At 44.0% G+C, this 25,799-nt stretch overlaps 1 protein-coding gene across 2 annotated transcripts; it reads left to right on the top strand.

Moving 5' to 3' along the window:
* Nucleotides 1-4,302: 4,302 nt before the first annotated feature.
* Nucleotides 4,303-24,688, top strand: KIAA0040 (KIAA0040 ortholog). 2 transcript variants are annotated; one of them, XM_087726780.1, is made up of 3 exons: nucleotides 4,304-4,484; nucleotides 4,606-4,950; nucleotides 23,877-24,688. In XM_087726780.1, exon 3 carries the CDS (start codon nucleotides 24,013-24,015, stop codon nucleotides 24,334-24,336), a length of 324 nt encoding a protein of 107 aa, XP_087582906.1. In that variant the 5' UTR covers nucleotides 4,304-4,484; nucleotides 4,606-4,950; nucleotides 23,877-24,012; the 3' UTR covers nucleotides 24,337-24,688. The 2 variants fall into 2 exon arrangements, with proteins under 2 accessions (XP_087582908.1, XP_087582906.1); XM_087726782.1 differs by lacking the exon at nucleotides 4,606-4,950 and having other exon boundaries at nucleotides 4,303-4,484.
* The last annotated feature ends 1,111 nt before the right edge of the window (nucleotides 24,689-25,799 follow it).

Below are 25,799 nucleotides of genomic sequence, written 5' to 3'. Positions count from 1 at the left end.
GTTGATCACAGACACAGTCTGACTTTCTCATTAGGTAAAACCCTCCCATTTCTGGGTGGATCATTATTACCAAAATGAAAAAAAATATATTGATAACTTCATAATCCAGAGAAAATTTTATTTTGCAAACAGCTCTAACATTTGTACTGGATATCTTACTGATAAATCAGCGTGACCCGACAAATGCGCGCCCGACAACAGCGTGCCCAACAAAACCGCGGTGATAAAACCGCGATGTCGACAGCACGCCCACAAAGGCGCGTCGACAAAAGAGCGCCGACAGAAGCGCGATTATGGTTAAGGTAAGGGTTAGGGTTAGGGTTAGGGTTAGGGTTAGGGTTAGGGTTAGGGTTAGGGTTAGGGTTAGGGTTAGGGTTAGGGTTAGGGTTAGGGTTAGGGTTAGAGCATGCTTCTGTCGGCGCGCTGTTGTCGGCCCACTTCTGCGCTCATTCATCGGCATGATTTCAAACTTGCGCTTTTTTCCCAGCGGTTTTGTTGGCGCATTTTTGACAAGGGCGCATTTGTCGATGGACCATAAATCAGAACATAAAGCGGCAAATGCTGTTCAAAGAATCCATTTCCTTTAAAGTAAATATAGAGGTTTTATGAGGGGAAATGGAAAGCTTTCTCTGCTTTCCATTTTGATCGCCCCCAGGTGCAGAAAAAACTTACATTGGGGCAAGAGTATACATGTTGTATGGATCTCTTTGTATTTTTATCAGGAACAAAAAAAGTGCTCCAGAGGTAATTAGATTCTGGGAAATGGGGAGAGGAGAATATTATCAGGGAAAAAATAGCTCCAGGTCTCTACAAATGTTAGCATCATAAAAGTATGCACTGAGTATCAAAAGATTAGATATTCTTAGCTGCCTTCAGTGAAAACCTTCTTAAATAACAATTACCACATTCATAGTAACCAAAATCCAGCAGGAGAGTTTTTGCAGGACCACTTAAGTATGACTAAATTGATAGTAATCTTGAAATTTCCCCTTTTGATCTGTGTATCAGGTAATTCAAGGACATGGAAGCAAGTGAGTCACACAGGTGGAATTTGGAGTACAGTCTAGACTAGCATCTACCACAAATGTCCTTTTAGCCAGAGATGTTCTAAAAATATGTTTTCTTGTTGCCATTACATGCCCCTACCACACTACGATGAGTGAAGTAGTGTACCGGGTGGAGCCTGGCCAGATGCAAAAGAAGATCAGCATTCTATAAATTAAATGAGATTCTGATCAGATCCTAGGTCGTTCTCAAACGTGACCCGTCAAAACCGCGGTCCACAAAAGCGCGCTCGACGAAAGCGCGCATTTCACGTCATCACAGCACGACGAAAAAAATTAAAAATTGAAATAAAAATAAAATTAAAGCAAGCCGATTCACATAAAGGTAAGGGTTAGGTTTAGGGTTAGGGTTAGGTTAAGGGTTAGGGTTAGGTTTAGAGCGTTAGGGTTACGTTTAGCGTTAGGTTAAGGGTTAGCGTTAGGTTTAGCGTTAGGTTTAGGGTTAGGTTTAGGGTTAGATTTAGGGTTAGGTTAAGGGTTAGGTTTAGGGTTAGGTTTAGGGTTAGGTTTGGGGGGGTTAGGGTAAGGTTTTCGCTTTATTTTTACATTTATCGATCACAGCGCGATGTTTTCGTCGCTCTGTGATGACATCACATACGCGCTTTCTTCGAGCGCGCTTTTGTCTACTGCAGTTTTGTGGTGGAACCGTTCTCAAAGCATCAGGTTTGAAGCAACTGTTATAAACCCCCAAACCCTTGTCCTTTCACATAGGCCAAATCATAGTCCCACAATCCCTACATTTGTGCATGCACGCACGTAAAATTGGGAAGCTTGCAAACTCAGGATGTTCTAGATGTGCGAGCCTAAATACAAACGCATTGCATTTAAGCCAGTGTTTCTCAACCTTGGCAACTTGAAGATGTCCGGACTTCAACTCCCAGAATTCCCCAGCCAGCGAATGCCTCTACCCTCCAACTCAATCTAGCACAGTGTTTCTCAACCTTGGCAACTTGAAGATGTCCGGACTTCAACTCCCAGAATTCCCCAGCCAGCGAATGCCTCTACCCTCCAACTCAATCTAGCACAGTGTTTCTCAACCTTGGCAACTTGAAGATGTCCGGACTTCAACTCCCAGAATTCCCCAGCCAGCGAATGCCTCTACCCTCCAACTCAATCTAGCACAGTGTTTCTCAACCTTGGCAACTTGAAGATATCCGGACTTCAACTCCCAGAATTCCCCAGCCAGCGAATGCCTCTACCCTCCAACTCAATCTAGCACAGTGTTTCTCAACCTTGGCAACTTGAAGATATCCGGACTTCAACTCCCAGAATTCCCCAGCCAGCGAATGCCTCTACCCTCCAACTCAATCTAGCACAGTGTTTCTCAACCTTGGCAACTTGAAGATGTCCGGACTTCAACTCCCAGAATTCCCCAGCCAGCGAATGCCTCTACCCTCCAACTCAATCTAGCACAGTGTTTCTCAACCTTGGCAACTTGAAGATGTCCGGACTTCAACTCCCAGAATTCCCCAGCCAGCGAATGCCTCTACCCTCCAACTCAATCTAGCACAGTGTTTCTCAACCTTGGCAACTTGAAGATATCCGGACTTCAACTCCCAGAATTCCCCAGCCAGCGAATGCCTCTACCCTCCAACTCAATCTAGCACAGTGTTTCTCAACCTTGGCAACTTGAAGATATCCGGACTTCAACTCCCAGAATTCCCCAGCCAGCGAATGCCTCTACCCTCCAACTCAATCTAGCACAGTGTTTCTCAACCTTGGCAACTTGAAGATGTCCGGACTTCAACTCCCAGAATTCCCCAGCCAGCGAATGCCTCTACCCTCCAACTCAATCTAGCACAGTGTTTCTCAACCTTGGCAACTTGAAGATATCCGGACTTCAACTCCCAGAATTCCCCAGCCAGCGAATGCCTCTACCCTCCAACTCAATCTAGCACAGTGTTTCTCAACCTTGGCAACTTGAAGATGTCCGGACTTCAACTCCCAGAATTCCCCAGCCAGCGAATGCCTCTACCCTCCAACTCAATCTAGCACAGTGTTTCTCAACCTTGGCAACTTGAAGATGTCCGGACTTCAACTCCCAGAATTCCCCAGCCAGCGAATGCCTCTACCCTCCAACTCAATCTAGCACAGTGTTTCTCAACCTTGGCAACTTGAAGATGTCCGGACTTCAACTCCCAGAATTCCCCAGCCAGCGAATGCCTCTACCCTCCAACTCAATCTAGCACAGTGTTTCTCAACCTTGGCAACTTGAAGATATCCGGACTTCAACTCCCAGAATTCCCCAGCCAGCGAATGCCTCTACCCTCCAACTCAATCTAGCACAGTGTTTCTCAACCTTGGCAACTTGAAGATGTCCGGACTTCAACTCCCAGAATTCCCCAGCCAGCGAATGCCTCTACCCTCCAACTCAATCTAGCACAGTATTTCTCAACCTGGGCAACTTGAAGATGTCCAGACTTCAACTCCCAGAATTCCCCAGCCAGCGAATGCCTCTACCCTCCAACTCAATCTAGCACAGTGTTTCTCAACCTTGGCAACTTGAAGATGTCCGGACTTCAACTCCCAGAATTCCCCAGCCAGCGAATGCCTCTACCCTCCAACTCAATCTAGCACAGTGTTTCTCAACCTTGGCAACTTGAAGATGTCCGGACTTCAACTCCCAGAATTCCCCAGCCAGCGAATGCCTCTACCCTCCAACTCAATCTAGCACAGTGTTTCTCAACCTTGGCAACTTGAAGATGTCCGGACTTCAACTCCCAGAATTCCCCAGCCAGCGAATGCCTCTACCCTCCAACTCAATCTAGCACAGTGTTTCTCAACCTTGGCAACTTGAAGATGTCCGGACTTCAACTCCCAGAATTCCCCAGCCAGCGAATGCTGGCTGGGGAATTCTGGGAGTTGAAGTCCGGACATCTTCAAGTTGCCAAGGTTGAGAAACACAGATTTAAGCACTCCATCCTTACTTTTCAGAAGTGAGCCTTTTACGAGGGTTTTTGGGGGGGGAAAGGGGAATGCCTTTCGTTTTGTGACGCGCTCTTCACGACTAGTTTGCCTTCCCCTTCATAACTGGGCTGCTGAGTGGGGTAACGGGGAAACGGATGGCAGGAGGGGGGCAAAGCACATTTGCAAGCACACGAGCCTGGGCATCCTGCTCGGCTGAAAAGCGGCCACGCCACCCTGCGCCAGGCACGAAGAAGGCGCTTGCTCTCTTCGGGGACGGGCTCCAGAGCCGGGAGGGGAGGAAGCGTCGCCCCAGGAGCCCCGGTCCCGCCCAGGTACAGCCAACCAAAGGGGCGTGGAGGGGCCCAGGCGGCTGACAGCCCGCGGAAATGCGGAGGCTCCCGTGGCCGTGGTATGCGGAGCAGCTTCCCCCATTGCTTTTTGCCGGAAGATTAGAAGTGTATTAACCGGCTGGAGAAATGGAGACGCCGCTCAGCGTGAGCTAAGAGGTAGCCGGTAAGTTTTGCTTGCCGTTCTCGCCCGCTTTCCTTTGCCCTCCTTAAACTAGAGTTAAAATCCGTAGGAATCTGGACTTCAGCCGGTTCAAGCAGACCAATCTCTCCTTTCTTTCTCTTAGGCACTTTCTCCCCGTTCATTCCGACCGAAGCGTCTAGCGGGACGTTCCTAAAACGCAACTTATTTGGAAACAACTCCGACTTGCTCGATTTACGCGAACTAAATTCGTTTTGTAAAAGTCCAATCCGTGCATTCGGATCGGAGGAGCCGCTGGGACGTCTGAACCGGTTGGGGTTTCGCCTGCCTAGTGCGCTGCCCACAGCTGGATTCGGGTTCCCGGAAATCCCAGCGCGCCTCGGCGGCAGAGAGTCCTTTACTGGATGTCGATTTCTCCACAGCGGGAGGAGGAGGAGGAAATCTTGTGCCGGTAATTAATTACGAAACAAGGTCACTATGATCCCTTGAGGTAAGTGGATTTAATTTTAATAGCAATAGCAGTAGACTTATATACCGCTTCATAGGGCTTTCAGCCCTCTCTAAGCGGTTTACAGAGAGTCAGCATATTGCCCCCAACAACAATCTGGGTCCTCATTTTAAGCACTCATTTAAAGAATCAAAAACGTTGCCAACCCAGCTGGTAGATGCCACCCTCCAGGAACAGACACTTTGCTACCGAGCAGAGAGAAGTGTTGCCTTCACCCCAATTGTTGGGTCTTCTATCAGTTCACTTGTTTAGCAGCTGTTGGAAAGCAGATGCTGGACAAGTGAGTTGTTAGCGCTGTTAAGCAAAGCAATAGCAATAGCAATAGTTAGGCTTATATACCGCTTCATAGGGCTTTCAGCCCTCTCTAAGCGGTTTACAGAGTCAGCGCTATTAAGCAAAGCAATAGCAATAGCAATAGTTAGGCTTATATACCGCTTCATAGTGCTTTCAGCCCTCTCTAAGCGGTTTACAGAGTCAGCGCTATTAAGCAAAGCAATAGCAATAGCAATAGTTAGGCTTATATACCGCTTCATAGTGCTTTCAGCCCTCTCTAAGCGGTTTACAGAGTCAGCATATTGCCCCCAACAACAATCCGGGTCCTCATTTTACCCACCTCGGAAGGATGGAAGGCTGAGTCAACCCTGAGCCGGTGAGATTTGAACAGCCGAACTGCAGAACTGCAGTCAGTTGAAGTGGCCTGCAGTGCTGCATTTAACCACTGCGCCACCTTGGCGCAAGGTCACTATGATCCCCTGAGGTAAGTGGATTCAATTTTAAAACATCAAAAACCCAGCTGGCAGAAGCCACCTTCCACGAAGAGACAGTTTGCTACCGAGCAGAGAGAAGTGTTGCCTTCACCCCAACGGTTGGGTCTTCTATCAGTTTACTTGTTTAGCAGCTGTTGGAAAGCAGATGCTGGACAAGTGAGCTGTTAGTGCTGTTAAGCAAAGCGGTTCTTGTGGCTTTGAAAAGTTATATAGCTTTAAGCAATGGTATTGAAACCTCAAGGCGAGGACAAGGAACGAAGACCATCTGTGACTATTTCTGTGTAGAAAGCAAATATGCGCTGCAGAGGTCCACTTAGCTAGGCTGTGCCAGGCCCAGAAAGAGCAAGAATTCCCAGGGCTTTTCCTGGAGTCCTGAAACAAAGTCTACTTGACTTGGTGACTACAGTAAACAAGGTTAAAATGTAAATATTAAAATAAAATAGTGTATTGTTTTTCCGTGGTTAGGAAGCGAGACTGGTCCTTTTTTTTAATCCTAGGCAATATCAGTTTGTCCTGCCTTAGTTGCAAATCCCCATTTTATCTAGAAACGTATTTTCTTTGTAAACCTACAATAAATGAAAAAGCACCAACATAACTTCTGTTTCATCCCCACTGCATTTGTAATATATTATAATGCAATAGCAACAGCAGTTAGACTTATATACCGCTTCATGGGGCTTTCAGCCCTCTCTAAGCGGTTTACAGAGTCAGCATATTGCCCCCCAACAACAATCCGGGTCCTCATTTTACCCACCTCGGAAGGATGGAAAGCTGAGTCAACCCTGAGCCGGTGAGATTTGAACAGCCGAACTGCAGAACTGCAGTCAGCTGAAGTAGCCTGCAGTGCTGCATTTAACCACTGCGCCACCTGGGCTCCAAATTATTTCTGATAACCTGGGCAAGGTGTGACAGGTTCCCCACTCAGAATCTTTTTGGTGGCAACAGGACAGATATGAGATTTTGGTGAGTTCTAGCAGTGGTGGGTTTCAAAAAAGTTTCAAAATTTTTTAGAACCTCTTCTGTGGGTGTGGCCTACTTTGTGGGAGTGGCTTGCCGGCCATGTGACTGGGTGGGAGTGGCTTGCCAACCATGTGACTGGGTGGGCATGGCCAACTTGTGAAATGTGGTGGGAACTCACTTAACAACGCTCTTGCTTAGCAACCAAAATGTTGGCTCAGAAACTCTGGCATTTGAAGCACGCAAGTCTTAAAGCTGTCAAGTTACAAGACCCTTGCACCCCTAACCCTTTAGAAAAAAAAATCTCCAGGGGTGTTCAAACTTGACAGCTTTAAGACTTGTGGACTTCAACTCCCAGAATTCCTCTTCCCGCTCTTCATCTTGATGATGTACGGACGGGCAGGGGGAAGGAGCTGGAACCGGTTCTAAACGGCACTGTAGATGTCTGGAACCTCTTCTATAGAAGAGGTTAGAACTGGCAGGAACCCACCCCTGAGTTCTAGAAACTAAAGATGCACAAACTGAATAAGAACTGGGAAACTGTGAATAGGATGAAGAGACACCCAGATCATGTGCACTGAGTGTACACACATCTGATCTTCTAGGTCTGAATTTGCCAGATTAGAACTTTGCAACCTGTGTCCTTCTTGAATATGTTATGTTTATGCCTTCAAGTTCACTCCTGGAAAAGTCTCAGAATTTTCTTGGCAGGAATTTAAAAGTGATTTGCCATTGCCTCCTCCTAGGGCTTAAAGAATGTGTCTGGCCTCCAGTCACCCAACTGCTTTGGGCCTAAAATGGAACTAGAACTCCCAATCTCCCAATTTCTAGCCTGATGTCTTCACCACCACTGTACACCAAATTTGCTTACTGGCTAGATGATTTCAAAATCTTGTGTCACCAATACAAATGGGTGGAGTTTTGATCTCATAAGAGCCGAGGTGGCGCAGTGGTTAGAGTGCAGTACTGCAAGCCACTTCAGCTGACTGCTAGTTCAGCAGTTCAGCGGTTCAAATCTCACCGGCTCAGGGTTGACTCAGCCTTCCATCCTTCCGAGGTGGGTAAAATGAGGACCCGGATTGTTGGGGGCAATATGCTGACTCTGTAAACCGCTTAAAGAGGGCTGAAAGCCCTGTGAAGCGGTATATAAGTCTTAACTGCTATTGCTGCTATGATTGTAGCTATCATCTTGATATATTTCACCCTTCCTCTGCAAACATTCCTGGAAGGAAGAAGTGTTAAAGCATAGAGGAAAGGATGGCCTATGATTTGGCTGTAATTGCTGTTTCATCAATTTGTTCATTTGGAATGTTGCTCTGTTCCCAACAGATTTTCCCTGAGGGAAAATTACCCACCCTGATGCAGAACTCAGAGGAAATACGCTGAAGTTTCCTTGATCATCTGAGAATCCAACAAATTTCCCCATGCTGGGAATTGGGCTGGTTATTTATTTTCCGTGCATCCATGGCTTGGATGCACCAACTTTTATATAAACATTAAATGCATACATGTTTTAAATTGGGACCCAGCATACTTTGGAAATTATTCAGAAATTTGTTGGAAGTTGTATAAGAATAGCGCGTCCCTGCTATTCAAGCAGGCCAACTATGAAGCCCAATTTCTGACTCTTCGTAACTGGATTTCCTAGACTCTATTTCCTCTCGTAATCATAGCTAACATACAAATGCTAATTTGACTGGAGCAATAGTAGTTATAATGTGTTATTTTTTATCATTAAGAATAGGGAGAAACACTCCCATTTTGTCAAACTACTAAACATGCACCAAAAAAAAGGATTAGGGAAAAATGCAGATTTGTGCTCTTATTTCCCCCTCCTCTCACTTCATTTTCCTGGTGGATCTAATAGCTTCAGGTGTAGAACGTTCATTTGGAAAAAGATGCAGAGGGCATAGGGTTAATTTCTTCCTCATAGCTGTTGCCACAAGACAGCTCAAGGGTTCTTAAGTGTTTAAAAAAGGCATCTGCAATAGCAATAGCAATAGCAATAGCAGTAGACTTATATACCGCTTCATAGGGCTTTCAGGCCTCTCTAAGCGGTTTACAGAGAGTCAGCATATTGCCCCCAACAATCTGGGTCCTCATTTTACCCACCTCGGAAGGATGGAAGGCTGAGTCAACCCTGAGCCGGTGAGATTTGAACCGCTGAACTGCTGATCTAGCAGTAGCCTGCAGTGCTGCATTTAACCACTGCGCCACCTCGGCTCCTACAAATCCAATCCAATAGTGTTTAATTTGAGATATTTCAGGGGTGTTCAACAGAAGGGCTCCATCAAAAGATTTTTATTGCTTTTCACATCAGTGGGGAGGAAGGGAAGGGGAAGCCTTCCTCTTGATGCAAATGAATGGAGGTAATACATTGGTCCATGCTTACCTAAACGTACTGTCAGTCTGGATCTTCTAGAGCTATAATGACAAGGTCAGGGTAATTCTGCAGCCACCCCTTCACAAAGGAACTGGAGAATATGAAGCTCACTTGTTGAGGTTAAGCCAAAGGAAAAGGCTTTGAGTGCTCTGATGTTGTTGAGGGGATATTGTCATTTTCTTCTGCTGCAATTTGGAACATGGACAGTAAACAATTCCATTGAAAAATAAAGTTGAAATTAGGAATTAAAGAAGAGCTTGCAAAAGAAGCTTACAAGAAAATGTCAAATTGAGTGGGTTAATATAGGACCTTGATTTTGGATTTTATATTTCTCTAGTTACAGTTCTTTTTAACAAACTGTTCCATTTGTGTTTGGCCTTGGAAGCAAGGGCATGTTTTAAAATCCCTCTTATAAAGGCTGCCATTGGTCTTCTGTTATCTTTGCCCTTTTTTGAGCCATATCCTTTTAACACACTTAATCTCATCTCAAGCCACATTCTTCTTTAAAACGATAAGCAGAAGAGTTAAACTAGATATTTGCATGCAAATAAAATGCACCGCACATTTTAGAATATGTTCCTTTTGAACAGTTTCTCCCCTCAACCCCACACTCACATCCCAGGAAACAAAACCACCTCCTTGTTATTATATTTTTGGAGAACAATGATCACATGTCTCTTCCGAAAGGCATTTGGAAATGAAATCATGCTAACTCGAATTGATTGATTGTCGGATCCTATGAATGACAGACAAGGAGTTGGAAAGCGTGTTTTTGTTTTGATAAAGTTTATGATCTTAGCTTTAGTTCAGTCTATCTCTTAAGATGTAATTATCTGCCCCTACCAAGTATCACTACTGTAAGCTCTGTCTTGCCTACAGTGCTTTTAAAGTATGAATTCAGGTACAATATTATGTATAGAATTAAGGGATCGTGTTTTCTGGATGCTCTTCTATAAAACATAATCTTGATTCCTGTCCCTGCTGGAAACATAAATATTATCCACACATTTTGTACCAGTTGAGAATATTGGTCAATAACCTAGAGGTTTAGGATAGTTCTCTGCCATTAAAGCTAATACTTAATAAGGTAGATTACTAATTTGCAGAGAGAAGACCAAGTATCTACCCCTTAGAGCCTTGGCTATAGAGTTTGTTTGCTTTATGGCAGTCAGCCATGACAAATAGTTCACTGAAGGGTGTAAGCTGTAAATCCTTTCCAACAAAACAATGATAAAAACACCTTTCTGAAAGATAAATATTAAACATTGGCTTTGAGAAATTATTTCAGTTTTCCATTGTTTAAACAAGATTCTAAAGCAAGTGGTATTTTGTCAACTTTTAGCTGTTCTGGAGGTCAGTTAATTATTTCGATTCAAGATGAGCTGACTTTTTTTTTCTGCTGCAAACTTTTTCAACTTCTGGTGGGCTGAAGGAAGCAACAGAAGTAGAAAAATGGAAATAGAATTCGTAGGCCTGGAAGGGACCTTGGAAGTCTTCTAATTCAACCCCTTGTCCAAGGCAGGAGACCTTATTCATCCTTGACAAATAGTTGTCCAGTCTTTTTCTCCACCGATAGAACACCCGCATCAAGCTGTTCCACTGAATAATTGTTCTCACTGTTAAGAAATGACTCCTTAGTTCCAGCTTGGGTCTTCCTCTGATGAGCTTCCAACCATTCCTTCTTGTCATGCTTTGGAGAATAAATTGACCCCTCCTCTTCCCCGCGACAACCCTTAAGTATTGGAAGATAGCAATATGTCACCCAATTAGGCTAGACTTATCTAATTGTTTTTTTTTGCCATACCTCATTCAGTTTAGCTTCCAGACCTTTTATCATCTTTGTTGCTCTCCTGTTTTCTAGCCCTTCAGCATCTTTTTTGTATTGTGGTGACCACAACTGGATGTAGTATTCCCAGTGTGGCCTCACTAGCGCAGTATATAGTGGTCCTATTGCTTCTCATGATCTCGATACGGTTCACCGACAAAAGGGCGAACGACAAAAGCGCGCCCGACTAAAGCATGGTGACAAAACCGCGAGTTCTAAAGCATGCCGACGAATAAGCGGTGAATTGTGCCGACAACACCGCGCCGACAGAAGCACGCTGTAAACCTAACCCTAAACCTAACCCTAAACCTAACCCTTACCTTAACTTAAATCGCGCTTCTGTCTTCGCGCTGTTGTCGCCGCGTTGATGACGTCGCGTTGATGACGTCGCGGTTTTAGTGGCGCGCTTTTGTCGGCGCGCTTTTGTCGTGCGCGCATTTGTCGGGTCACGTCTCGATACTACCCCTCTGTTGTTGCAGCCTAGGAATGCATTGGCTCTTTTGGCAGCCGCAGGACACTGGTGGCTTATAATTAAGCGGTGGTCCAGCAGACACCCCCTCACAGACACAACTATTGAGCCAAATGCTGCCTATTCGGTACCTGTGCGTTTGGTTTTTCCTGCCTAAGTGCAGGACCTTACTTTTCTTACTACTAAACCATTGGATATGCTTGATATGAATGATTTCAGCCCCTGAGTTAAAGCCAAAAATGTGTTGGGACCCCTATTTTTTTAAAAAAAAATATCCCCCCCCCCCAATAGCTTGTTTCTCTCCTAAAAGTGAAAGTAACACAGGAAGGTGACAAACAACTGAAAAATCTAAAGTATTTTCTTACAAAAGGATTTTGAAACTAAGGAAAAAGCTACCTAAACTTGTTCAGGTACCACCTATTGCCTATCCCTATTTAGATCCATTCCAATAGATCTAAAACAGGGAATACTTAAAAACAAAATATTTATAGTTGAAGCCAGACAATTTAAAACACGATCAGCCACAGTTATGTATCCTTTATATAAATAGATTCTTCGGATGCCACTTGGCTTGGTAATTTTCTAAAATGAGATAAATAAAAAAAGGAGTTAAAAGGAAAATCAAGCAGATCAAACCCTTTGCAGACTGCTCATGGGTTAAATCCACTTTAAAAAAAATAAAATAGCTAAAATGTTCAAATCCCACCATGGTCAAAAACATCATCAAGCCAAGGCCCTTCTAAACCTTGGCAAATTCAATGTTATAGTGTAGATTTCATCATTTCTGTGTGAGAAACAATATCCATAAACACAATTTAAGAAAAGTTGAAAAGTTACAAGCTCAAATAGGACAGTTGAGGAGGGTCTATTGGTCTCAGGAAACGTCTACCGTTGGGTGAAAAAAATCATTCAGGCATATCCAGCTATATTCAAATCTTGCCAATGTGACTAGATCACTTCTCCAAACTTGACAACACCTGGGTTTAACTATATCATTAAGCGCAGTGCTTATTCAATCCTCTGCCCTGCATTTCATCTGGCACAAGTGATTTCCCACATACAAAGTTTACTTCTCTGTTAGTGGAATAAAAGATTGAGACATAAATCATCAAGAGCCGTTCAAAAATTGGAAATTGAAAGTTTTTAGGTGGTAGAGCTTTGAGATTGTAGCAGATATTTGGAACAGATAACAGAAAGTCCTCAAATTCCATGAGCAGAATAAGTTATGTAAGCTATGCAATTTTATTTTGCCAAACATATAAAACAACTTAGATCATTGTACAATTCTGAGCCAAGAAAAAAATGGAGTATTAGGAGCAAAACAATTTGGAGCAATAAAATTTTCTGCCTGTTCCATTGAACATGGACATAGCTGGCATTGTCACCTTGAAATACCAACTTCCACCTAAATCAGCTCCTTGGTTTCTCAGGCTACTAGTATAAAAGTCAGGTAAGTAGAAGGCTAGCTTGCAAGAGGAGGAATTCTTGAACATAATAAGTTGGATATAGTATGAGGGATTTTTTAAGATGCATGAGAAATCCTATTTCATGTCAGTAGATGCAGTGAAAACAGTCACTTCGTTGTATATGCACATGATAGCGTGGCATTAATTTTCTACACTGTGCAACATCTACACCAAAAACAGCTAAACAATGAACAGCATTACAAAATATTCTTTGGCACAGAAATACATTATCACGTAATTTTGCCCATTGTTTACTATTTGTGGTGTTTTAAATTCTTTATGCGTAGCAAAACTATGCAACTCAGAGTTGATTGATGATTCTACAGCATGGAAAATAAAAATAAAAATACGTTGCAGGATTGAAATAGGAACAAATAAGTAACTTGATATGAGCATTTTTATCAAACCTTTCGAACAAAGTTGACTGGATTCACTTGACTTGAATTCTACTGCTGGGGCAAATTATAGGGAACTAACTTTGACAAACTGTCATGTTTGTATGAATTATTTTCAGCTTAATATTGATGATCAGGTTATATGAGAAGATGAAGGCCACCAAAAGGAAAATCTGAGAAATTGATCTGGCCATAGATTAAAGTAAATGAACAGAATTGAGTTTAGAATGTGGTCTTGCCTGTTTAAAGAGGTCAGTTATAAAGCTTTTTTGGGAGTGGGTGGGGGGCTGAACATGGAAGTCTTCTATGAGCCGAGGTGGCACAGTGGTTAAATGCAGCACTGCAGGCTACTTCAGCTGACTGCAGTTCTGCAGTTCTGCAGTTCTGCTGTTCAAATCTCACCGGCTCAGGGTTGACTCAGCCTTCCATCCTTCTGAGGTGGGTAAAATGAGGACCCGGATTGTTGGGGGCAATATGCTGACTCTGTAAACCGCTATAGAGAGGGCTGAAACCCCTATGAAGCGGTATATAAGTCTAACTGCTATTGCTATTCTATAATTATATGTATGTGAAAGGCTCCATTTTCCTGTTATCGTAGAGACAGCAGCCAGACTGGGTATGCTCCGTCCGTTAACCAGTCGGACTGAGTCTACACTTATGATATCATCGGGCCCTTGTGGCTCCTCCCCAGTTTCAGACTCAGTCCAACCTGGACTGGCTGTGAGAATTGATCTCGCCTCCAAATTATTTAATTATATCTTTAATTGGTGAATTTTGCCCCAAAAAATTTGTTGTTCCTTTAAATTGGTTCCTTAAATAATCCTTTATTCTACAAATTGGAGGGAAATTCGAAACTGATCTCTGGCTGCCTCTCCTCAGCCGTCTGATTGCCTGCGGCCACGAGTTCACTCAGGAAGCCTGCCTTGCAATCAGATCATCCAGCTCACGAGCTACAGCTCCACGGCTGTTTCCCCGTGGCGCTCCTGGTTTCTGGGCACTTGGAAGGACGCGCGACCGCCCATTTTGTGCGCAGCGGTTCCAGGCGAGTCCAGTGGCCATTCTGCAGATCGCCTGGCCACACTTAGTATCGGCAGCCATTTTGCGGGTCGGAAAAGCTCAAGAAGATAGCAGTGGCCATTTTGAGGGTCAGAAAAGCCTCCGAGGAAAAAAGTCGCCCATTTTGGGCACTCTAAAAAAGGCACGAACTCTACAGCAGCCGTTTGGAGTGCCCAGCAATGCGGGATCACCCCAGGTGGACCGGATCAGGAGCACCTGGCCAGCAAACGGGTGAGACCGTTGCCTATCTGATTGGGGTATTGATTTATGTTTGGGGAAATGACTGATCCAGATATGGATACGAATGCAGGATTAGAGGAGGCAGGGCCATCAGGGGCAAAGATCTCCACCTGTCTTGCCTCCCATGGGCCCTGACTACCCCACCCCCATGGCCTATTCAGAAGGGGAATTGTCTTCTTCGGAGTCCTCGTCTTCGATGGAACCTGACAACAGAGGCAATTTCTTTGATGTCCCTCTCAATAAGGAGCGCACCTTTGAACAGGCTTCCCTCCTGGTTACACATGGTTCTAGGAGGCCCCACACCATGTACACCTCTCCTGCTGATATGGAACCATCATTGCTGAAATCATTAAACAGGTCATGGCTGCTAGCCTACAACAGCAACCTCAACCTGCTCCATCACATGGCCATAAGCATAAATCTTCTTCTGCAGCTCAGCAACCTGATCCCTCTGCCTCTACTTCTCAGGCTTCAATTGGCGGGGAGAAAGATAACCTACAGGACTCAGACCTGTCTGATGACGAGGTGGTCACCCCAGACACCCCTGTCTTTATCGGATTATTCAAAACTGGTCGATTCAAGTCCCTTCTACTTAAGACCATTAAAGCTGCTAACTTACCATCTTCTGCTTCAGCTTCTACTTCACAGGATAAACCAGCAGAACCGGCTTCAACTGAGGGTCCCAGTACCCCATTCATCTAACCCACGGTGGGAAAAGAGGTGATCCCTGTTCCCAAGATATTCCTGAACTACATCCAGAAGCAGTGGGAGTCTCCAGGCATGGGCCCACAGCCGACCAATCTTGACAAATGTCTCTACAACATTTCACCAGACCTCACCAAGTTCTTTGAGACTCCCCCAGTGGACGCACCTGTTGCAGCCCTGTCTTCACCTACTGTGGTCTCTGGAGCCCCTGAGGAAGTTCTCAAGCCTGAGGAGAAAAGGTCTGGGCTGTTAGGACCTCTACGGCCACTTCCTTTTTCTCCAGGGCAGCCCTGGTTTGGATTGAACAGCTTCAGGAGCGCATCACTCTTACTGACACTAGATCACATAGGGATCTCAACAAGATCAGGGCAGTGGTTGAATTTGCGGCTGATTCTTCCCTTAATGCTGCTAGATTCGCTTCTAAAGCCATGCCCTCTTCAGTCATGGCCAGGCGTCTGCTTTGGCTCAAGTCATGGCAGGCGGATGTCAGTACCAAGTAGTGCCTAACAGCCTCCCCATTCAGTGGCACCCAATTATTTGGTAATCCCTTAGACCCGTACTTCATGAAATCTAAAGACAGGCACAAGGTCCTTTCATCCATCTACAAGAAACAGGACAGTCGGCCTGCTCCCTTCTATAGGAGGTTGCCCTTTTGGCCGGCAGATGGGGGACCTTCCTTCCCCAGTCCACAATGCCAACCCGGCACTCCCAGACAGGGATCTCACCAGGACAGGTCCAATAGAAACAGACAGCGTTTCCCCTCCAAGAAATCTTACGGTGGAGGAGGCAACTGCCATTTTTCACATAGGAAATTACTATCTGGACTCTCTTCAGATCGGAGTCTGCCTGGCGTTCTTTGCCCACTGCTGGGAGGAGACCACAACAGACAATTGGGTACTCAAAACTGTCAAATTTGGTCTCATGCTAGAATTCCTCTTCATCCCCCAGGAACACTTCATGCCATGCCTGGTCTCTCAATACCCTTGCAAGAGGGCACTGATGGAACAGGCCATTCAACATCTGTTGGAGATCCGAGCCATCCAACCGGTTCCTCTCCATCAGGAAGGGCAGGGTTTTTATTTATTTTATTTATGGTATTGGACCTAGGTACTTGAGAGACTGCCTGCTGCCAATTACCTCCAATAGACCGATCAGATCCCACAGATTAGGCCTCCTCCGAATTCCATCCGCTGGCCAATGCCGACTGGTGACTACCCGGAGGAGGGCCTTCTCTGTGGCTGCTCCGACCCTCTGGAACGAGCTCCCCGTGGAGATTCGAACCCTCACCACCCTCCAGGCCTTCCGCAAAGCCCTTAAAACCTGGCTGTTCTGACAGGCCTGGGGCTAAAGAGCTTTTGCCCCCCCCCCTCGAATGGTATGGTTGTTGTGTGCTTTTAAATTGTGTATTGTTCTGTTCGTCTTTTTTTCCCTTATCTGTACCCCCTTCCCTGACTTGGATTGTGAGCCGCCCTGAGTCCCCTTCGGGGAAAAGGGCGGCATATAAATGCAATAAATGCAATAAATTCAAATTTATTCCCGCCTGTTTGTGGTACTGAAGAATTCTGGGGGATGGAGAGCAATATTAGATCTAAAAACATTGAACCGCCACATTGTCTATCGGCGGTTCAAAATGCATTCTCTGCACACCATCCTCCAGGCGTCAGGAAAGGCGACTTCCTCATGTCGGTAGACTTGACCGAAGCTTACCTTCATATCCCCATCTTCATAGACCACCAAAAATATCTCCACTTCTCCTGTGGGGGGGAGGCACTTCCAGTACCGAGCTCTTCCGTTCGGTCTATCCTCTACCGACCAGGGTATTCACAAAAGTACTGGCCGCCCACATCAGGTCATCCCCAGTTTGGATTCTCTGTTACCTGGATGACATCTTCTTGTTGTCCAGGTCTCCGATTCAGGCAGAAAGAGATCTCGCCCTCACCATTCATACCTTGCGGAATCACGGGTTCGGGGTGAATCTGCGTCCCCTTGCCATACATAGATATCTGACTTGGGACTTACCTCGTGTCCTAGAGGCTTTGACTTCCGCGCCCTTTGAATCTATGAGATCCACTTCTTTGAAACTGTTGTCCTTTAAAACGCTGTTTTTGGTGGATGTAACTTCAGCCAGACGTATTTCTGATTTGGCTGCTCTATCAATCAGGCATGACTTGTGGGTGTTCCATCCAGACAGAGTTGTCTTAAGACTGGACCCGACATTCATACCAAAGGTCAATAGCTGTTTCCACCGAGGTCAGGAGTTGACCTTACCTGATTTCTGTTCGTCTCCCCGTCACAAGAGGAAGCGCATGTGGCACATTCTTGACATACATCGTGCCCTCAAGATCTACATCGACCGCACGGCCTCGTTCCGCCACTCGGAAGTTCTCTTCATCTCCTTTCGCCAAGCCTCCTTGGGTACCAAGGCTTCATCGTCTAGTCTGGGGCGCTGGATAAGAGCCTGAATTAAACTGTCTTACGAACTTCAATCCATACAGATCCCTGCAAACATTACAGCTCACTCTACACGCAGCACTGCGACATCTGCGGCTTGGTCCACTCAAGCCACCTTGGAAGAGGTCTGCCAGGCGACCACCTGGGCATCTCCCATGGTCTTCATACATCATCACAAGTTGGACATGTATGCGTCGGCCCTAATGGACCTTCTTTACAATTTCCCACCCTAGTGGACATCCCAGTCTTTGGTACGTCCCAGTCTGGTTGCTGTCTCTGCGATAACAGGAAAATGGGCATTGGTCCTTGCCTGATACACTCATTTTCTGGTAGAATAGAGATAGCAGCCAGCCCCGCAGTGGTATGGGTCACGCGAGGGGATTCCTTGTGTGGAGGAGAGAGAGAGAGAGAGAGAGATACAGTGACTATGGACTTTCACTTTTTGCTCACAATTCTCACTTGAGTCTACAGTTTTCCTTCATCTGAAACTGGGGAGGAGCCACAAGGGCCCGATGACATCATAAGTGTAGACTCAGTCCATGGACGGAGCATACCCAGTCTGGCTGCTGTCTCTCCTCTACCAAAAAATGAGCATATCAGGTAAGGACTAACGCCCATTCTGGGTAAGGTTATCCTGGTAGCTTTGCTGCTATAAATGCATTTAAATGAAAGTGATTATCTGGAGCCATTTCAGTTTAGAGTTTCATCTTGGATACACTCCTGAGACAGCTTGAGCTAACTTAAGACTTATGCTGGAAATTAGAAGATGGGAGTATATAATTGTTATTCTTCCAGGTCGTTCCCAGATCTTTCATTGGTTTTCAGTATCACTGTTCATTGTATTGTTCTGGATCACCTGGAGGAGTTGGTTCTTGAAGGCAATTTTTCAAGGTTTCCCTTCTTCTATTCAGGGTGTGCCTGGAAGGTTGCTGACCTGTGTGTCTCAGAGGGTTCTACCCTATCATCCAGTAATTTGATAGTTTACATGGAACAAATTGAAATTAATATTTACTGTTTATGGGCAATTGTTTACAGATTCAGAATAAAAAAAATGTATCTGTATATTACAATTCTACATTTTTCCTTTTATTGTAAAGTCATTAATAAGGTGATTGACACATCAGATCTACAGCAAACTAGGTAGGTAAACGCATGCTGTGATCCAACTATGAGAAATATTGGTCAGAATATTTCCTTAAATTAAGATTTAAATGTTTGGCTGTGAGATATCTGGTGAGAGGAAAGAAATAGAATGAAGCTAACATTTGGCTGAACAAGGATAACTAGAAGGAAGTCAGAATGCTCCTTCTCCATATTCTTTGAATGATTTTCCCAACTTTCCCTTCTAAGCAACAGTTTCTAAACTTGTTTTGCCTTGGCAAGAGATATAAGAAACATACCCCCACTTTATTTTTCCTTTGGCATTTCCGAATGAGCTGAAGAAGCAATTTAGGTTAGAGAAGGAGGCTGTTGTGCTTCAGGCAAAGAAAACATTCAAGACACAACGGGAAGAGGTTCCGTTCTTGGCTTTGCCTAAAACTTCCTGAGCAACCTCAAGAAACTCACATGTTCTCTATGCCTTGACTCCCAGCTGCATTGGGGGGGGGGGGTTAGTATTGACTGGATGCGATGAGGCTTCCTTTGTCTATTTAGATAGTCATGCAATTCTTAATGACCTCAAGTAACATCGAGTTTCAGAACAGGATGATCAGGCCAGTGATTTAGGCTAACTCTTCTCCTCTCTCCTGATTGCCACCAACAATTGTCCTAAAGGAACTTCCTAGAATGATTTTTTTTTAAAATGATTTGTTGTGATTTTTGTGTTGCTCCTTAGCTGCTTTGATGGAGTTTGTATCCTAAACACTGAAAAACACATCAAAGCCACCGCATGTGGCTGGCCACACTGTTGTTCAAAAACCAAAGAAACCTCCAAACCATTTCTAATCCAAATATCAGTATATGGTATAGTGACACCTACTTTAGGGCTTTCAATTCCTTTAAAATATTGAATATAGCACTTTACAAGCCAAAGGCCATATCTGTCTGTTTCGATTTTGTTTTTCAGCTTTAAGCATGCAGAAAACTATCCTGTATATTTTGCAGGGGAAGCTGGCTATACATAGTACTGTCTTGAGAACTATTCGTGTACATGTTTTTGCTCTTCCTGAATATGCTTTTCCAGGATTTTTTAGGATTTACTCTGCTTTTTAAAAGAGGGGGGGGGATGGAAATGGTGACAGAATAAAATGCTGTTCTTAGAGCAGCAGGCAAATAAATTAAATTTAAATGCGATAAGACTGCCGAAAGCAAGAAGACTCTAAAACAGTGTTTCTCAACCTTGGCAACTTGAAGATGTCCGGACTTCAACTCCCAGAATTCCCTGGCTGGGGAATTCTGGGAGTTGAAGTCCGGACATCTTCAAGTTGCCAAGGTTGAGAACCACTGCTCTAAAAGTATAGTTTGAATCGCTAGACCCACCAATGTATTGTGGAGTTAGGGGCTCTAAAGTTCGGCTGCAGTTGGGAGAATAAAGAAAGACTGGTGTATTTCTATTTCTTATAAGTCGAACCATACTCTAAAAAGAGGGGGGGAAAGGAAAAGCTTCCCTTATTCCATAATTTAGCATTTCCAAGCCTATTCTGCCTTCCTTTTTGCCCATCTCAAGTTACTGGCTTGTAGAACTGCATATATTAAACATTAATCAAGGAAGTTTCAATTCCCCTGAGAGAGAAACCCACTTTTTCTAAATTGTAAATTGTGGCCCATTTTACTCCTGCGTGCCAAAATATTTGTTCTATTATACACAGTCAGATAAACCTTCCTTTCATACTTCAGCCTGGCTTGTATGAGGCATGTCCAAGAGTTAAATCATGGAACAGCTGCCATCTCTGAGGCTGAGTAATTATTTAATTTCCCTCCTCCTTTTCATTGCTAGCATCTCCAATGCAGCTAATAGTTGGAGGGAAATTAAACAAAGCACAATAGAAGTAATTATTGTTCCTTTGACAAACAATAAGGCCACTAAACTTGAAGTAGAGCCCAGATATTTTCTTCAAGTACAGCAGATTTCAACTGTTTCTCAGCTCCTTTCTACTACCTGGAAGATACCAGTTTTCTAAATTGTACCAGGCTGATCACTTCATGGATTGCCAGCTACAGTTAAACCATCTCCTGTCTTTAGATCCTTTTAACAAAACATTTGATTATCACCTTAACTGTCAATATTGAGAATAGCATGGACTTGCTATTCTAAAGTAGCTCATTTTTAGCAAGTTTAAATCTTAATTCTGACGAGTTATAACAGCACTGCCAATGATACCTATGTAAATACTGCAGCTAAGTTTCTGGTGCTGGACTATCAGGAAGATCATCATATTTCACAAGATTGACATCATCATTGTGGTTGGACTATCAATGAAGATTAGAGGGGAAATATTCTTGTGTCCTGAATGGGGTGATTAAAAAAAGATAAGTAAAATCAGAGACTTGTTTGCTGAAAAGGTGGAGCAGTCAGTATCATCAATAGATCCAGAAGTTTGCTTTAGAATCACCTTAGAAAAAAACTTTGGATTGTGCAGAGATGGACAAATTAGCACTGAAATTAAAAGATAAAGAAGAGTCGGAATATTATGAAATTTGGAACAATTGGTACAAATGGCTGCAAAACAGGAACAAAATTAATTAAGCCAAAAAAACTATATATAAATATATATAGAACTGTGTATAAAAGTGTGTAAATATAGAAGTGAAATATTATATACATGTACAGGTATGATGACATAACAATGTTTTTTTTTATAAATGTGTTTTTATTTTCCATTTTCATTTTTGTACAGTCACATATATACTGTGCACAACCGGGGCCATATAACATTAAACAATAAACACAGCCATTCCTCTTGTCAATAAAACCCCCAAAAATAGAAACCCAATGTACCTCTTCGACCCTCCATACACCCTTTCTTTCGCCCCCCCCTCCAACTTTCCATCTTCCCTCCATCATTCCCCTCTACCCTACTTCCCCTCCCCCTCTACCACTCCTCTCTCCCGATACACTCCCTCCCTTCCTTCTCACCCTCCCTCCAATCCTCTCTCCCACCCTCTCTACCCCTCTTTCTTCTATCCCTCTACTCCTCCCTTAGGTATATTTCTACTATCTATTAATATATTCGGCTTGTCCTATTGGGGTGGGTGGGACATAACAATGTTGATGTAATGACTGTAAGGTGTTGTAGAAGGGAAAAAATAATTTTAAAAAATCTGCTAAAAAAAAAAGAATCAGCTTAGATCAGAGGTGAAATTCAGCAGGTTCTGAAATTTTGAGTAGTTTGGAGAACCGGCAAATACCACCTCTGGCTGGCCCCAGAGTGGGGTTCGGAATGGAGATTTTGCAGTATCCTTCCGCTGCCATGCCCACAGAACCAGTAGTAAAAAAAAATTGAATTTCACCACTGCCATAGGTGCAGGTAGGTGAAGTATCTCAGATGGCAGGAAGGCCTTTTGTGTTGTGTCATTCTACAAATTAGAAATAATTCAGAGTTGCCATCTTTAAACATATTGCCATTTTAAAAAGAAAAATAGAGGCTTTGCACACAGGATGAACTAGCAACCAAACATCAATTTCAGCATTCCTCAATAACTCTTTTTTTGTTGTTGACAAGAGTAGATTTAAACTACTGAATGTTTATGCCAGATGCTTAACCTATCCATTTCAGTCTTTCGCCTCTGTAGATTTGCTGATGGGCTAGATCGATATTGACTATTGATTTGATATTGACAAACAAGGGCCAAATAAAAAGAAATGCCTCTGCCTCCACAACTTTATTTTAAATAAGATAGTTTAATGTTCTGGCCCCGTCCTCCGTCCAGTAACGAATGCCGAGACAAGCTTAACTGGAATGTCCTTTAATAGCAAGACACCAAAACCTCGGTGGCTGAAAGCCAAGCAAAACAAACAGATAAGGACCTTGGCAGCAACTCAGACAAACTCAGGCAGCAATAAACACAGATAAGGCTTGGCAGCAATCCAGCCTGCCAAGCTCCCAGTACTGTCCTCTGACATTCAATCCTGCGTTGACTTCTGCAAAGAGGGCCGTGTGCACCAGTAGCTTTTTATAGTCTGGAGAGGAGCCTAATGACCACCAGCTGAGTACAATCACCTCCTGTAATTGCGTAATTGTTCCTGACGCCTAGTAGCTCTTCGATGGTGTGCATCCAGGAACAACTCACTACTGGCCTCTGGCTTACTCTCCCTTGTCTCCTCCCCACTAGTCCAAGGGTCAGGTGCCTCCTGGTGGCCAACCAGCCTCTCTGCGCCCTGCTCAGAGTCGGAACCCTGTCCAAGGTCCTCCACATCCTCCAGAGCTGACTCATTGGGCCCCTCGCTGTCGGAGTCTGGTGGCAGCTCCAACGGCACCTGCTGGGCCACAGCAGTTTAATATATGAGAAAGGAAAATAATCTTTGAATAGAACATTTTTGTTACCTATATTTACCTCTCCACATAATTATCACTATTCATCACACATTTCCGCCAGCAGTGAATGAACTTCTTAAAACCATCATGAAAAAAGTACTATACTTTGTCTGCTCAAGCAGGTCATTTCCACGTGTTCCAAATCTGTTACTTGAAACAGCAGTTAAGAGTTCAGAAGCACAAAAAGGAACTTCTGCTTCTTCTGAGGGGCCCTATGAGTCGGCTCTGGAAGAGATGGAGGACCCTGGACAGGGTTCCGACTCCGAGCAGGGTGCAGAGAGGCTGGTTGGCCACCAGGAGGCACCTGAGCCTTGGACCAGTGGGGAGGAGACAAGGGAGAGTGAGCAGAGGCCAGTAGTGAGTTGTTCCTGGATGCACGCCATCGAAGAGCTACTAGGCATCAGGAACAATTACGCAATAACTTTTCTAACATCCTCATGAACATTTCGTTGATAATAATATGATGGTTAGAATGTTGATTGGGGACAACGTGGATTCAAGGATGGATGGGTTCACATTCAGTTGTAAGTATCTCTTGATCTCTTCTATCCTACTTCATTAGAATATTGAGAGAATAATATGGAAAAGCTTAAGGTCTTTAGCAAATAAATAATTTGGATCACAGATTATATATTTTGTCTTTACCAGCAGGTGCATTAACTGAAACATTTGACCTTACTCATTTGACCCATTTTTATGTTTCATCTTCCACTTTTGCAGAGATTGAAAACTGAAGACATTTGCATAACTTCAAAGACAAAATCCACAGAATTCCCATCCAAGGCGGAGGAGGGAAAGGTCAAGGAAAGAAACTTTAATATTCTATCAGACCTGTTTCCAGTCTACAAAAGTTGCTATGGAGCAGATCAGCAATTTTTTCCATTCCATCGGGTCTTTTATCTTCTTAAAACACCAGGAGGGCATCTATAACACAATCTGTCTTGCTGTTTTAATGGGGTTACCTGTTCTTGTCCTCCTTGTTGGAATCTTCATCTGTTGCCATTGTTGTTTTTGTGGCCAGCAGCAAAGGGACAAAAATAGCCACAGCAGCAGTGTTCCAATCCAAGGGAAAAGAAGGCATAATATTATGAAGAAGAAGAAAAAGAAAGAAGAAGATCTGTGGATTTCAGCCCAGCCCAAAGTGTTCCTGCTGGCAAAAAGGCCATCATCATTGGTTTAGAGGATTGCAGGCGGACAAAAGTTACTTTCCTTTTGTATACAGGAGTATTCCTATTCCTATCTCATAATGTGTTCAGCTCCATGTCATAAATCTGAGAACATGCCATTCTGTCTTACTTCCACATGAAGGAAGCTACTTTTTCCATGGCACGACAAAACCGCGGTCCACTAAAGCGCGCCCGATTAAAGCGCGTACCTGACGTCATCAGCGCGACAAATACGACCGCTGAGAAAAAAGGGCGCTTTAAAAAGAGCTTTTAAAGCAAGCCGATTCACGTTAAGGTAAGGGTTAGGGTTAGGGTTAGGGTTAGGTTAAGGGTTAGGTTTAGGGTTAGGTTAAGCGTTAGGGTTAGGTTTAGGGTTAGGTTAAGGGTTAGTGTTAGGTTTAGCGTTAGGTTAAGGGTTAGGTTTAGGGTTAGGTTTAGGGTTAGGTTTCGGGGGGTTAGGTTTAGGTTTACGCGTTAATTTTAGCTTTACCGCTCACAGCGTGCTTTTTTCGTCGTGCTGTGATGACGTCAGGTACGCGGTTTCGTCGAGCGCGCTTTAGTCGACCGCGGTTTTGTGGTGGAACCACTTTTTCAGCTTAGGAATGTAGCAGTGGTGGGATTCAGCCAGTTCGCACCACTTCGGGAGAACCGGTTGTTAACTTTCTGAGCAATTTGGTTAACTGGCTGTTGGAAAAAATCATTGGAGCAGAGAAGCGGTTGTTAAATTATTTGAATCCCACCACTGGAACGTAGCTACATTTTCAAGTTGAACAACCTTACACCAATGCAGAATGAGTGAGTGTTGTGAATCCACTGAATGCATATCATTTCAGTGTACACCAAAGGTATATGCTTACATGAACTCAGTAGCAAATTGTATTCTACAGATAGGCACTTGTGCCCTTAGGATGTAGAATTCAAACTAGAACTTTTGCTTAGCCTAGCATAGCTTGCACTGAAAACTTATGTGTACTAGCAAGTAAGAAAGTAAGCAAACACTGCTATATATATATCATATAATTACCGTACACATTTACTTCTACAATCTAATTGCACTGATATGTAAGCCAAGGTATTGAATTGGGTGATTTTAAAAAGAAATATCATCATGAATAGCAATAGCAGTAGACTTATATACCGCTTCATAGGGCTTTCAGCCCTCTCTAAGCGGTTTACAGAGAGTCAGCATATTGCCCCCAACAATCCGGGTCCTCATTTTACCCACCTCGGAAGGATGGAAGGCTGAGTCAACCCTGAGCCGGTGAGATTTGAACCGCTGAACTGCTGATCTAGCAGTAGCCTGCAGTGCTGCATTTAACCACTGTGCCACCTTGGCTCATTAGACTAGACTAGAAGGATTAGACTATGACTAATGATTATTTGCTAGTTTTGGAAGAAAATTGTGGAGTTAGTTCAGCCTTTGGTCTGAACATTTGGGCACAAGAAATTGTCTTATTAACAAATGTCTCACATTCTT

Source organism: Thamnophis sirtalis, unplaced genomic scaffold (genome assembly GCF_051295495.1).
Source record: "Thamnophis sirtalis isolate CommonGarterSnake01/CBP01778 unplaced genomic scaffold, rThaSir2_p1.2 scaffold_12, whole genome shotgun sequence".
Taxonomy (NCBI): Eukaryota; Metazoa; Chordata; class Lepidosauria; order Squamata; family Natricidae; genus Thamnophis; species Thamnophis sirtalis.
This window is presented reverse-complemented; position numbering and strand designations above follow the sequence as displayed.